This window comes from Rousettus aegyptiacus, unplaced genomic scaffold (assembly GCF_014176215.1).
Source record: "Rousettus aegyptiacus isolate mRouAeg1 unplaced genomic scaffold, mRouAeg1.p scaffold_m13_p_13, whole genome shotgun sequence".
Lineage (NCBI taxonomy): Eukaryota > Metazoa > Chordata > Mammalia > Chiroptera > Pteropodidae > Rousettus > Rousettus aegyptiacus.
Genome location: NW_023416288.1, coordinates 49445939 through 49457017, shown reverse-complemented (window position 1 = coordinate 49457017; position 11079 = coordinate 49445939). Strand labels below are relative to the sequence as shown.

The 11079-nt window shown below is 62.0% G+C and overlaps 2 protein-coding genes across 3 annotated transcripts; one reads left to right on the top strand and one right to left on the bottom strand.

Annotated features, from left to right (window-relative positions):
* The first annotated feature begins 818 nt into the window (after positions 1 to 818).
* Positions 819 to 4898, top strand: ASIC3 (acid sensing ion channel subunit 3). The gene is made up of 11 exons (XM_016163898.2): positions 819 to 1608; positions 2315 to 2465; positions 2704 to 2831; positions 3031 to 3232; positions 3316 to 3372; positions 3474 to 3621; positions 3904 to 3995; positions 4089 to 4168; positions 4266 to 4340; positions 4521 to 4579; positions 4720 to 4898. Exons 1-11 carry the CDS (start codon positions 1075 to 1077, stop codon positions 4796 to 4798), a joined length of 1605 nt encoding a protein of 534 aa, XP_016019384.1. The 5' UTR covers positions 819 to 1074; the 3' UTR covers positions 4799 to 4898.
* Positions 4899 to 5840: 942 nt separating this feature from the next.
* On the bottom strand, positions 5841 to 9905 carry CDK5 (cyclin dependent kinase 5). Of its 2 annotated transcripts, none has more exons than XM_036230671.1 (12): positions 9754 to 9905; positions 9050 to 9138; positions 8889 to 8956; positions 8708 to 8768; positions 8549 to 8605; positions 7729 to 7842; positions 7555 to 7659; positions 7300 to 7396; positions 7055 to 7124; positions 6408 to 6468; positions 6227 to 6307; positions 5841 to 6117 (listed from the first exon to the last, which is right to left on the bottom strand). In XM_036230671.1, the coding sequence occupies exons 1-12, from the start codon at positions 9788 to 9790 to the stop codon at positions 6031 to 6033; spliced, it is 927 nt and encodes a 308-aa protein (XP_036086564.1). In that variant the 5' UTR covers positions 9791 to 9905; the 3' UTR covers positions 5841 to 6030. The 2 variants fall into 2 exon arrangements, with proteins under 2 accessions (XP_036086564.1, XP_016019383.1); XM_016163897.2 differs by having other exon boundaries at positions 7555 to 7629; positions 7747 to 7842.
* Positions 9906 to 11079: the final 1174 nt, after the last annotated feature.

The following is an 11079-nucleotide window of genomic DNA, read 5'->3' as shown; positions in this document are numbered from 1 at the left end:
GAATGAATGGTATGCAGCCTTTTAAAAATCGGGACGTTTTCCAGGTTCAGGATACTGCAAGGTCCCTCGAATGGTGAAAAAAGATGTGAAATCCTAGGGCCTCCGTATTATACCTGGGAGCTGGACCACGTTACCTGGGAGGGTGACATGTGCGCCCCCATGTTATTCCTGGCAGGGTAGCAGGTGGGCCCCATGAATCCTGTGGTAGAGGCCCAGACAGGAGGGTCTAAGCAAGGGTGTGTGTGGGGAGGGGAGGAAGAGGCTCACTCAAGAGACAGACCCCCGCCCCGGACGTGAGACCTAAAGAGCCCCTGGTCATCGGTATAGGCCGGGACACCGGGGCTCAAGAGGAGACGGCCGATGCCAACCCCCCCCCCCCACCTTCCAGCCTGGTCAAGAGCCAGCTCCGCTCTTAGTGAAAGAACAATGACCCTGATGAGGTTAGTGGGGGGGGAGGGGCCAGCCGGAGGGAGGGGCTGGGCCAAGGGCCAGTGACCGACTCTCAGCCCCACACAGAGGGGCCGCAACAACTGGGAACCTAGAGGCCCCGAGGGCGCCCCAGCCCCAGCTGTCTCTGGGCGCCCCTCAAGCCCTACCAGGGCCGCTGCGGTTTCCTACTGGCGCCTCTGGTCTCCTCAGCCAAGGCCCTCCCCACGCTGCACTAATGGCTCAGCCTGGGGCCCCGGGGACCTCCCCGCCCCCCAGGCCGCTCTGCCAGCCCCCCGGCCCCCTCACTGCTGAAACCCAATCCTCTGCGGCAGCCTGGCTCAGCAGAGCAGCAGACCGCCCTGCTCGCCACGCCGGCCGCGCCCAGCCCAGCACCGAGCCCGGCGGAGCCTCAGCCTGTTCCCGGACAAGGCCCCCTGGACCCCGCGGGCCACCAAATCCAACCCAGCCAGGCCAGTGCCTCCCCACCTCTTGGGCTTGCATCCTCTCCTCCACCTCCCTCTCTGCCTTGCACCTGCAGTGACCCCTGCCTGGCCAGCCCCTCAGACAGGCCCTCTCCTCCCTCTAAGCCCCTGTAGCCTGGTCATCACCCCCAGGCTACTCAGTCCCCCCACCTCAGCTCCTGCCATGAAGGCCCCCTCGGAGGCGGAGGAGGCCCGGCGGCCGGCCTCGGACATCCGAGTGTTCGCCAGCAGCTGCACGCTGCACGGGCTGGGCCACGTCTTCGGCCCGGGGCGCCTGACCCCTCGCCGGGGGCTGTGGGCCGTGGCCGTGCTCCTGTCGCTGGCCGCCTTCCTCTACCAGGTGGTGGAGAGGGTGCGCTACTACGGGGAGTTCCACCACGAGACGGCCCTGGACGAGGTCGAAAGCCACCAGCTCACCTTCCCGGCCGTCACCCTGTGCAACATCAACCCTCTGCGCCGTTCGCGCCTCACGCCCAACGACCTGCACTGGGCCGGGCCGGCGCTGCTGGGGCTGGAGCCCGCCGAGCACGCCGCCTTCCTGCGCGCCCTGGGCCAGCCGCCCGCGCCGCCCGGCTTCATGCCCAGCCCCACCTTCGACACGGCCCGGCTCTATGCCCGGGCCGGGCACGCCCTAGAGGACATGCTGCTGGACTGCCGCTACCGCGGCCGACCGTGCGGGCCCGAGAACTTCACCACGGTGAGCTGGCCACCCAACCTGTCTTACCGGGGACCCCGGAGTGCCGCCCAGTCCCTGCCCAGGACCTGCCATCCCCAGCCTCGCCAGCCCAGGCTCCCCCAAAGCCAGAAAACCTCGACACCCACGCCTGAGGACCCTTCCCCCCCAAACCAGGCCACAGCCCCACCCCCACCCTAGTGCCTCTCCGTTCAGCCCAGGACGCCGTCCATGGGCTCCGCTGAGCTCATGCAGCTGGACTGCCCTGTGCGATGTCACGCGTCTCAGCATGAGGCACTTGCCCAGGCCGGCTGCGGGCCCCAGGGCTGGTCTGCGGGGGCCCTGTTCCTGGGGGTAGGGGGGGCCGCTGGTGGGACTGTTCTAGGGCCGAAGACCCCTCTCTCTGCCGAGGTGGGGGCTGGTTTTCCCTCTTCGGCCAGTCCTGCAGGAGGGCAGCGGGGACCCATGCCTTTCACCCCAGGCTGCGAAGGAACGCTTGCCCTGCGAGCTGTGCCCTGTGCTGGGGAGGAGCAGGAGGAGTTGGGGTGATGGGAGCCCATGAAGTCCGACTACACCTGCCGTATATGAGGGAGGGGCTGGGGCACTGAGGTGTAGGTCTCAACGAGGAGACCCTAACAGAGGACGAGGAAGGGACAGGTCCCACGGCCCTGTCTGTCCGGCGGGGCCCCTCGGCCCCTGGTGAGGTCTGCCCCTGTCTGCCCCCCCTCAGACCCTCACCCGCATGGGTCAGTGCTACACCTTCAACTCTGGCGCTGACGGGGCAGAGCTGCTCACCACGCCCAAGGGCGGCACGGGCAACGGGCTGGAGGTCATGCTGGACGTGCAGCAGGACGAGTACCTGCCCGTGTGGAAGGACATGGGTATGGGGGGCGCGCATGGATGGGCCGTAGAAGGTTCCGGGAAAGAGAGGAGGTGCTGCGGTGTGGCCAGCCTAAAGCACAAACTACCTTGTGAGAAGGGGCTGGGCAGGGCTGGCCCATCACAGGAGGGGTCAGGTGGGGCGGGGCCGGGGCCTGGCAGGCAGCCCTAAAGCCTTCCCCCCTCCCAGTCCTGGGGAGAAGGGGCTGCAGCAGGCCTTAGGCCCCCCCTTGCCCACAGAGGAGACCCTGTACGAGGCGGGGATCCGGGTGCAGATCCACAGCCAGGAGGAGCCGCCCATCATCGACCAGCTGGGCTTTGGGGCAGCCCCCGGGTACCAGACTTTTGTGTCCTGCCAGCAGCAGCAAGTATCTTCCCCGGGCCCCCCAGATGCCCCTCCCCCGCCAAGGCTCCCAGCCCCTCCTTCAGCCCGCGCCATCTCACACCCCAACTCTCAGCTCTGCAGACTGTCCCGGGGGCCTCCATCCCCTGGCAGAGTGACCACTCACATTCTCCCCGGGTGTCCCGTTCTTCCCGAAAGAGCTTTCTTAACCAGTCCCTCTGCAGCTGAGCTTCCTGCCACCTCCCTGGGGCGACTGCAGCTCATCATCTCTGGATCCTGACTTTGAGCCGGAACCCTCTGGTCCCCTGGATCCCCCCAGTCCCAGCCCAGGCCCCACCCCTCCCTATACTCTAACGGGGTGTCGCCTGGCCTGCGAGACACGCTACGTGGTCCGGAAGTGCGGCTGCCGAATGATGCATATGCCTGGTGAGGGTCAGGGGAGCCGAGGAGGGGTCAGGTGGGAGAGGCGGGGGCCTGGCAGGCCGTCCTGAAGCTGTCCCCGCTCCCAGGCAGTTCGCCGGTGTGCAGCCCCCAGCAATACAAGGACTGCGCCAACCCGGCACTGGGTAAGGAGCAAGCCTCCTTGCATCCCGTCCCCACCCCACTTGGCCGGGGATGCCAACCCCGCCGGGAGGCCGGCCCTGACCCAGGCGATTGCGCCCCGCAGACGCCATGCTGCGGAAGGACACGTGCACTTGCTCCAACCCTTGCGCAAGCACGCGCTACGCCAAGGAGCTCTCCATGGTGCGCATGCCGAGTCGCTCTGCCACCCGCTACCTGGCCCGGAAATACAACCGCAGCGAGGCCTACATCATGTGAGCTGGCCAGACCGAGGGCCGGGACCCGGACCGAATCGGGGCAGGGGAAAGGGCGGGCGCCTTCCTCCAGGCCGGGCCTTCTTGAGCACAGCGGGGTGGGACACCGGTCTGCACGTCGTCACCAGGCTCTGGGATTCTGGACAAGCTGCCTACCCTTTCCGATGCTGTCTTCTGCAAATGGGCTCGTGAAAGGAGTCACAGAGAATGAGCACCTGTCTCCTGCCAGCAGCTGGCACCAGGGAGTGTCCAGGGAACATTCCCGCCTCTTTTACCCTCCAGGGAGAATGTGCTGGTGCTGGACATCTTCTTTGAGGCCCTCAACTACGAGACGGTAGAGCAGAAGAAGGCCTATGAGGTGCCGGAACTGCTCGGTGTGTGTACAGGGCGGCCCTGGGGGCGGTCTGTGGAGGGGTGGGCGGAGCAGGGGGCTGTGAGCTGACCGACCGCTGATCCGCTGTCCACAGGTGACATTGGGGGCCAGATGGGGCTGTTCATCGGGGCCAGCCTGCTCACGGTCCTCGAGATCCTGGACTACCTCTGTGAGGTGGGCCCAGGGCCCCCACTGGGGGAAGGGAACGGAAGCAAGCCATAGGCCCCGGGGGAGGTGTGGCCCGGCCACCTCCCTCACTGCTTGCCCCCAGGTATTCCGCGAGAGGGTCCTGGGATACTTCTGGAACCGGAAGCGCTCCCCGCAAAGGCGCTCGGGCACCAATGCGGTAACCGCCCCTTCTTCCTTCCCTGCCATCTCCACCTGGGTCCTCCGCCCCACCCCAGGAAGCCTAGGACACCACCCCTACCCAGCTGGGAAGACTGGCAGGGAAGGGTATGCAGCGACCTTGGCTGGTCCCTGGGAGGGGGACCCCTCCCGTCCTCTGACCCTCTTTCTCCTCCCACAGTTTCCGGAAGGGCTGGGCAGCCATCGACACCAAATGCCCCATCTCACCTTGGGCCCCAGGTAACATGAAATGGCCTCTAAGGTCAAGGGAGGAGGGGCAGGTCCGGTCCAGAAGGTGAAGTTCAGGTCCAGAAGGGCAGGAGCAGGAGCGGGGCAGTATGTGAGGCCTCGTCTCAGCCCTGGGGCCTGTGTCTCGGCAGGCCTCCCGGCCCTCCCTGCGCGGTCACCAGGACCCTTTCTGCCTCCCACCGCACCTGCTACCTTGTCACCCGGCTCTAGACCCGGCGTCTGTGTCTTTGGGGCTGCACTTTGACTTCTTTCTTGGACATGCCCAGCCTGCATATGACTTTGTGATCTTCACCCCAAATAAAGTTGTCGTGCATCGGCCTCAGCTGCTCCGCTTACAAGCAGACTAGTCAGGCACAGGACCTCTGCCGGTGTCGCCTAGAGGATGTGGTGCCTCAAATGTGGGCAGGGTTCCAGGAACTTCCAGAAATCTCTGGGAGAGGAGTCATACAAGGGCACCAGTGGGAACAAGTCCATCAGACGAGCAGGCGTCTCCGAGAAGGGAGCCACGGCCGGGTGTGCAGGCAGAGAGGAGTCAGTGGCAGGTTTGGGGGAGAGGAAGGGAGTAGACTCCCCACTTCCAAGAACACGAGCTGTTGTCCTGCCTGAGACCATGACTCTCTTTCTCACATTTGGAACCAAGTTCCAGCACGCTCACTCCATCTCCATGGGAACAGGCCTCGTTTCTCCAACCTCCCCTCAACAGCAGAGGCCCCAGCTTGAGATGGTCAAGGAGGCCCACGCTCCCCACTCCTGCCAGTAAGGACACACCCAGGACCCAGCCACGCCTCTCCCCAAATATTAGACAACTGACAAACAAGGGAGCAGGGAGCGGGTATTCCTGACCTAACCACGTCTTTCGGTCTGTCCTATCCCTGCCTGCAGGCCTAGGTACGGGGGGAGGAAGAAAGAATGGACAGGGTGGGTACCCATGGGATATGGGGAACCACAAGGAAAGGCTTGGCCCTCTTCTCTGTGGAAGCCCACCCTTGCTCAGGCACCAGCTGCCTAAGCCCTCGGACTGTCGCAGGCAGAGGGAGAAAGGGGGTCACCTGAGTACATAAGAATGTGTGAGCGCAGCACTGCCCCTGAGCCCAGCCACAAGCCTCCAGCCCCCAGCCTCAGGGTGCTTCGAGCAGCAAGGCCAGGACGGGACAGCCGGGTTGCGCTCCAGCCGGAAGCAGGGTCACAGAGCGCCATGGAGCAGAGACACCCCCGAGCCCACCCCCTCAGAGCCGCTCTACCACATCAGCCAGACGGTGGGAAAGGAGCCAATTTATGAAATTAAATAAAGTCCGTGGAGGGGGGAGAGAGCCCGGGCGAGGGCGCCTCCGCCCTGGCGGGCCCAGCACAGCTGGGGCTCGGCACAGCGTGGGTCCCCGCTTCCTTCCCTCCCGGGAGGGCGCCAACAGCCAGGCCGCAGCCTGGAGCCAGGGGCCAGGAGCCTAGGGGGGGCAGAAGTCGGAGAAGTAGGGGTGCTGCAGGGCCTCCTCCGCCGAGATGCGCTGGACGGGGTTGCACTTCAGGAGGTTCTGGAAGGAAGGGGTGGCGGGGTCAGGCCGGGACAGCAGCCGGAGCCCCGCCTGTCCCCAGCCCCATGGACAAGTGTCCTGACCGCCCTCTACCCCTGCCCTTGGTCACCTGCAGCAGGTCCCTCCCTGTGGCATTGAGCTTGGGTACAACGTTCACCAGGGACGTCGTGGCTGGGTACATCGGGTAGGGCTGTGGGGAGACAGGCAGAGTCAGACCAGGGGTGGAGGGCGCGGAGGCTGCTAGGGCTGAGGAAGGAGGGATGTCCCCGATGAACCTGTCCCCGGCACACCTTATAGTCTGGCAGTTTGGTCATGGCAGGCCATTGCTCCTCGGTCGGTGTCCCCAGCAGTGTGTCCACAGGGTCAAGGATCACTCAGTACAAAGAGGCAGGGCGAGGGGCTCTTCCCCTGCCAGGGGGGGATCCCTCGCACCCATCCCTGCCCTCCCCACTTTATCCCTCTGCTCACAGCAGAAGTGGCCCCGACACATGTGACTCATTTTCAGTCCCCCTTGGCTGGCGTTCACCACGAGCCAGGTGCTATGGCTGCAAACAGTAAGTGCTTTGCCCTAAACCCCGATGTCCGTGGTCCTGATGACCAGCCAGCCTTCCCTGCCTCCCACGGACCCTCCTGCTCCTTCTGGCTCCTTGGTCCTAAGGAGTCACCTCTCGGCTGGACGAGGATCCTCTTGGCTTCTTCCCCCAGGGAGCCCTCCTTGTCTACATGTCCCACATTCTTCGGCTAGAAGCGCGCAGTTCCTCTGTGACGCCCAGGGGTGTCCGCCACCCTCTGCCCTGTCCCTTCACACTCAGAAGCCACGCAGCCCCTCCCCATCCTGGCCCGCCCGGCCCATCGGCACCCTCGCTCCCTGCATTCTGAACCCACAGCTGGTTCCCCCCCTTCCAGAGGCTGGAGGCGAAGGGAAACCGGAGGATATCGGAAGATCCTCTTCAACTGGTCGTCCACGTCGTTGCCGGGGAAGAGGGGCCGCCCCGCATTGGCCAGCTCTGGGGGAAAGCGGGCAGAGCAGGGGCTGACACATGCAGAACCCCTCATTCCCACGGCACCCTCTGTGCCCCATCCCCAAGGGCCCCACGCCCTGCCCCAGAGGGGACCCTCCAAACCCTATTTGTCAACTCGAACGGGAGGGAAAGTGCCTCTGCAGACCCCTCAGTGCGTCACCTGCAAAGATGCAGCCGGCTGACCACATGTCGATGGATGTGGAGTACAGCTTGGCCCCAAAGAGGACATCCGGTGGGCGGTACCACAGCGTGACCACCTGGAGAAGACCCCACCCATGGAGACCACCCATACTTAGAGGGCTGGGAGGAGGAGGCTCAGAGAAGAGGGGAAAATGTTTTGGGTCCTGGAGGAGGAGCGGAGAGATGCTTACTGGGGATGCCCTTCTGCACTCCCATGTCCCACCCCCCAGCTCACCTCAGCTGAGTAACAGCGAACGGGGATCCCAAAGGCTCGAGCCAACCCGAAATCGGCCAATTTCAGCTCCCCATTCTGAGGGAGATGGGAGGTACAGGAAAGGGGCTTTTCAATAGTGTTAAGGCCGGTCCCCTGGTCACTTGGCCCTTGGCTCCAGCCTCCCCAGTCTCCCACCTTCTCCCTGACAGGTACCCTGTTTATGAGCAGGTTCTGGGGCTTCAGGTCCCTGTGCAGCACGTTGCGACTGTGACAAAATCCCAGGCCTTTTAGGAGCTGGAAGAGGAATGACTGGGGGAGGAAAGGGAAGGGGGGCATCAGACCCTCTGGGCAGGAAGCTGGGCCCGCAATGGCTCACGCTGCCCTCTCCGCCCTCTGCTTGGCCTCGAACCCGCCTGTCTTTCAGTACCAAGCTCAGTAGGACCATCATTTGTGTACTATTGAAGACCTATGTTGCATCATGCTAGATATTAGAAGTGAACAGTGAATGGGGGCCTTGGTCCCCACCTTTCTGGATCTTAGAGCCCAGTGGGCCTCCTTACCTCCCCAGCCCACCCTGATCTCTCCCCGACCTAGCCTCGTTTGAACACGTGCATGTTGTGACCGTCAACACATATACTGTACTGCATCATCACTCGGCACTTGTTACTCCTGGAACCTGGGACAAGGCACTTGGCCTTGGACCTAGAACAGTGCCTGGTGCACATCAAAGCATTCAGTAAGTATCTATTGAACGAAGGAATGTATCTTTTTGAATCTGATTTTCTCATCTCTCATGTGTAAATCATAACACTGAGATCAGAACATCACTGTCAGGTCGAAGAGCTCATGTGAAAATGCTTGCTAAGATGGAGGCCCCTGGAGAGCAGAAACAGGGTGTTCTCAGTCCCTGACACCCCGCTATTTGGGCCTGAACTTGGTGCTCAAAGAGTAGATACACTGAACGCAGACTCCAGCCCCAGCCTCGACGAGTACCCCAGAACACCGGTCCCCTCACCTTCACAATTTCAGGATCTAGGTCCCCATTGCAGCTGTCGAAATATTTCTTAAGGTCCTAAAAAGGGATGGGAGTGGGGGAAAGGGACAGAGTTTAACTTCGGTCTGGCCCCCGAGACCCTCCCAAGGTAACTAACCATTCCCCAAGTCGCTGTTTCACCTGGTCACAGAACTCAAAAACCAGAGTCAGCTTCTTGTCGCTATGCAGGACGTCATGAAGCCTAGGGAGAAGGAAGGGCTTGGCTAGACACGTCCCCAAGCGATGAGCCCAGCCCATCTCTGAAGCCCCTACCTCCTCCGACTGGCCACCCAGGCAAGGAGGGCCCTGCTGGTCTACATACCTGACGATGTTCTTGTGCTTCAGCTCTTTAAGTAGGCAGATTTCCCGAAGGGCAGAACTCGGCACTCCCTGCACACGGGAGGGGACCGGATGGGCAACAGTCACATCCCACCCAGCCTAGGTCCTCGACCACCCCCCTGGTCCAGATGCCCCAAGTCCTACCTCATCATCGTCATCCAGCCTCACCCGTTTCAGAGCCACGATCTCATGAGTCTCCCGGTTTTTGGCCTTGAACACTGTTCCGTAGGTGCCTAGAGGAGGGAGGTCAAGGGTGTGTGGGGGAAGGATGGAGCACCCTTCTCCACTCCAGGAAGTCCATCCCGGGAGGGGGAGGCATCACAGGAATGTGCCGTTTCTGATGCCTGGAGTGAGGAAAGAGGTTCAGGGGGAAGGCCGGGCGTGGCAGAGCTTTGCGAAGTGGGGACGTGGCAGAGAGGGGCCTGCTGAGGTGCAAAGGAATCTGCAGCAGGGAGAGGCTGTGGCTGCCGGGGTAGAAGGTCCATAATAAAGGCGATGCTTTGTGAATGTCTGGAAATAGTGAGCAGGGGTCTGGGGTAGGAAGGAGGGCCGGCAGGTTTGTTGAGGTCTGGGGTCTCCTGCGAACTGAGGCTGGGGGTAGGACACGCAGGAAGTGCTGAGCTCCGGAGGTCCGGCCCACAGGGAGCGCCAAGGCTGGGAGAGAGCGTCTGCGGGAAATGCTAACGGGAGGACTTGTGACTGCACGGAGTGTTGAGCTCGGGGCCAGGGCTGGGGCCAGGGCTGCGGCCAGTGCTGAGGACGAAGTCTGCAGGCACTTGCTGATGGTAGAGGAGCCAGAGTGCAAGGATTGCAGGAGATCTTGCAGGAACATCTCGTGGTCCCATTACCTTCCCCAATCTTCTCCAGTTTTTCGTATTTCTGCATCGCGGCAGCCGCGGGGACCCCTGCGGGCCCTGGGTTCTAATACTCCAGCGCCGGCGTTGCAGAGGAGGCGGCACCCTAGCCTCCTCCAGCCCTGCCCCGCCCACCTGCCTGCGCATGGGCTTCTGGGAGTTGTAGTCACAGGATGGCCAAGTTTCCCAGTAACGCCCTGGGCTTTAAACAACAAAACTACAATCCCCAGCAGCCCGCGCTCAGGTCCTCTGCAGCACTCGCTTCCCGGGACTCCGGTTCTGCCGCCCAGGCAAACCCTGGACTTCAAATCCCAAGAAGCATCACGTGTCCGCTTTCCCGACGCCTCGCGTAGTGCTGCGGCTCCCAGTGTGCCCCGCACTTATTTTTTTTCTGTGATCACAACCTTCTTTTGAAAAGTGCCTCTCTGCGACTACACGTTCCAGAATGCAGCAGACGTGGGGGTGGGGCGCTTTGTGGAGTTTGGGGTTTGGCGGCCTACATCTCGGGCCCAGGTGGTCCCGCTCTGAACCGGTTGAGGGTGTTGAGGTCCCAGCCACATCCTGGCAATCTCAGCACGGGTTTCGACCTCTCCTCAGGCCATCTGGTGACCTTAGGTTTGATTGGGGAATAGCTCCGAGCCATGTCTTTCTGATAATGGCTTTACAGGGACCAGCTGACCACAAGGCTTGGCAGAGAGGCAGGTGTGCCCCATCTGAAACTGGATTGAACATACATCAGAGGCCATTTTTTGCCCTGGCCCCTGTTTGTCAGCTTGGAGCCCACCCTCAACTCCAGTTGCAGGCTGCAACCACATTCTGAAGCAAACTGGCTGGAGCACTGGGAATCGCTGTTCAGCCCCCACGCCCGCCCCTGCCCCAATGCGAGCCTCCAGAGCCCGGGCCCACTGGAGACAGGGTGTGGCGGAGGGCTGGCAGGTTGGTTACTGCCGTCCACAGACAGAAGCACAGACGGATGGCTACACTTGCAGCAGCCTTGACCTCATCCTTTAAAGAGTTGATTACAGATTTTCTTGTGCTGCTCTCTAATTGTCTCAGGATTGCATTTTTGAGGGCTGTGAACTGAACGAAAACAATCCCAAACAGCACTCCTCGGCGCGGGAACCGGAGTTGGTGCCAAACATGTTAACTCACTCGTTTATATCTGAACGTTTTCTGCATACGCGATGTTCGTCCAGTGGCAGACTACAGAGTAGAAGCAAAAAGTATATTTCTTATCTGGAAGAATTTATAATTTATTTGAAAAACCCAGAAATGTTTTTAAATGGCAGGCGATGACTACGAATAGGGTTCGAGGAGGGA

Excerpts from the sequence above, each read along its gene's own strand:
- ASIC3 (XM_016163898.2), top strand. The coding sequence starts at position 1,075 with ATGAAGGCCCCCTCGGAGGCGGAGGAGGCCCGGCGGCCGGCCTCGGAC. Across the intron at positions 1,609-2,314 it reads GGCCCGAGAACTTCACCACG|ACCCTCACCCGCATGGGTCA; the intron begins GTGAGCTGGCCA and ends GCCCCCCCTCAG. Across the intron at positions 3,622-3,903 it reads CGCAGCGAGGCCTACATCAT|GGAGAATGTGCTGGTGCTGG; the intron begins GTGAGCTGGCCA and ends TTTACCCTCCAG.
- CDK5 (XM_036230671.1), bottom strand. The coding sequence starts at position 9,790 with ATGCAGAAATACGAAAAACTGGAGAAGATTGGGGAAG. Across the intron at positions 8,769-8,888 it reads AAGCACAAGAACATCGTCAG|GCTTCATGACGTCCTGCATA; the intron begins GTATGTAGACCA and ends CCTTCTCCCTAG. Across the intron at positions 7,397-7,554 it reads TTCGCTGTTACTCAGCTGAG|GTGGTCACGCTGTGGTACCG; the intron begins GTGAGCTGGGGG and ends GGTCTTCTCCAG.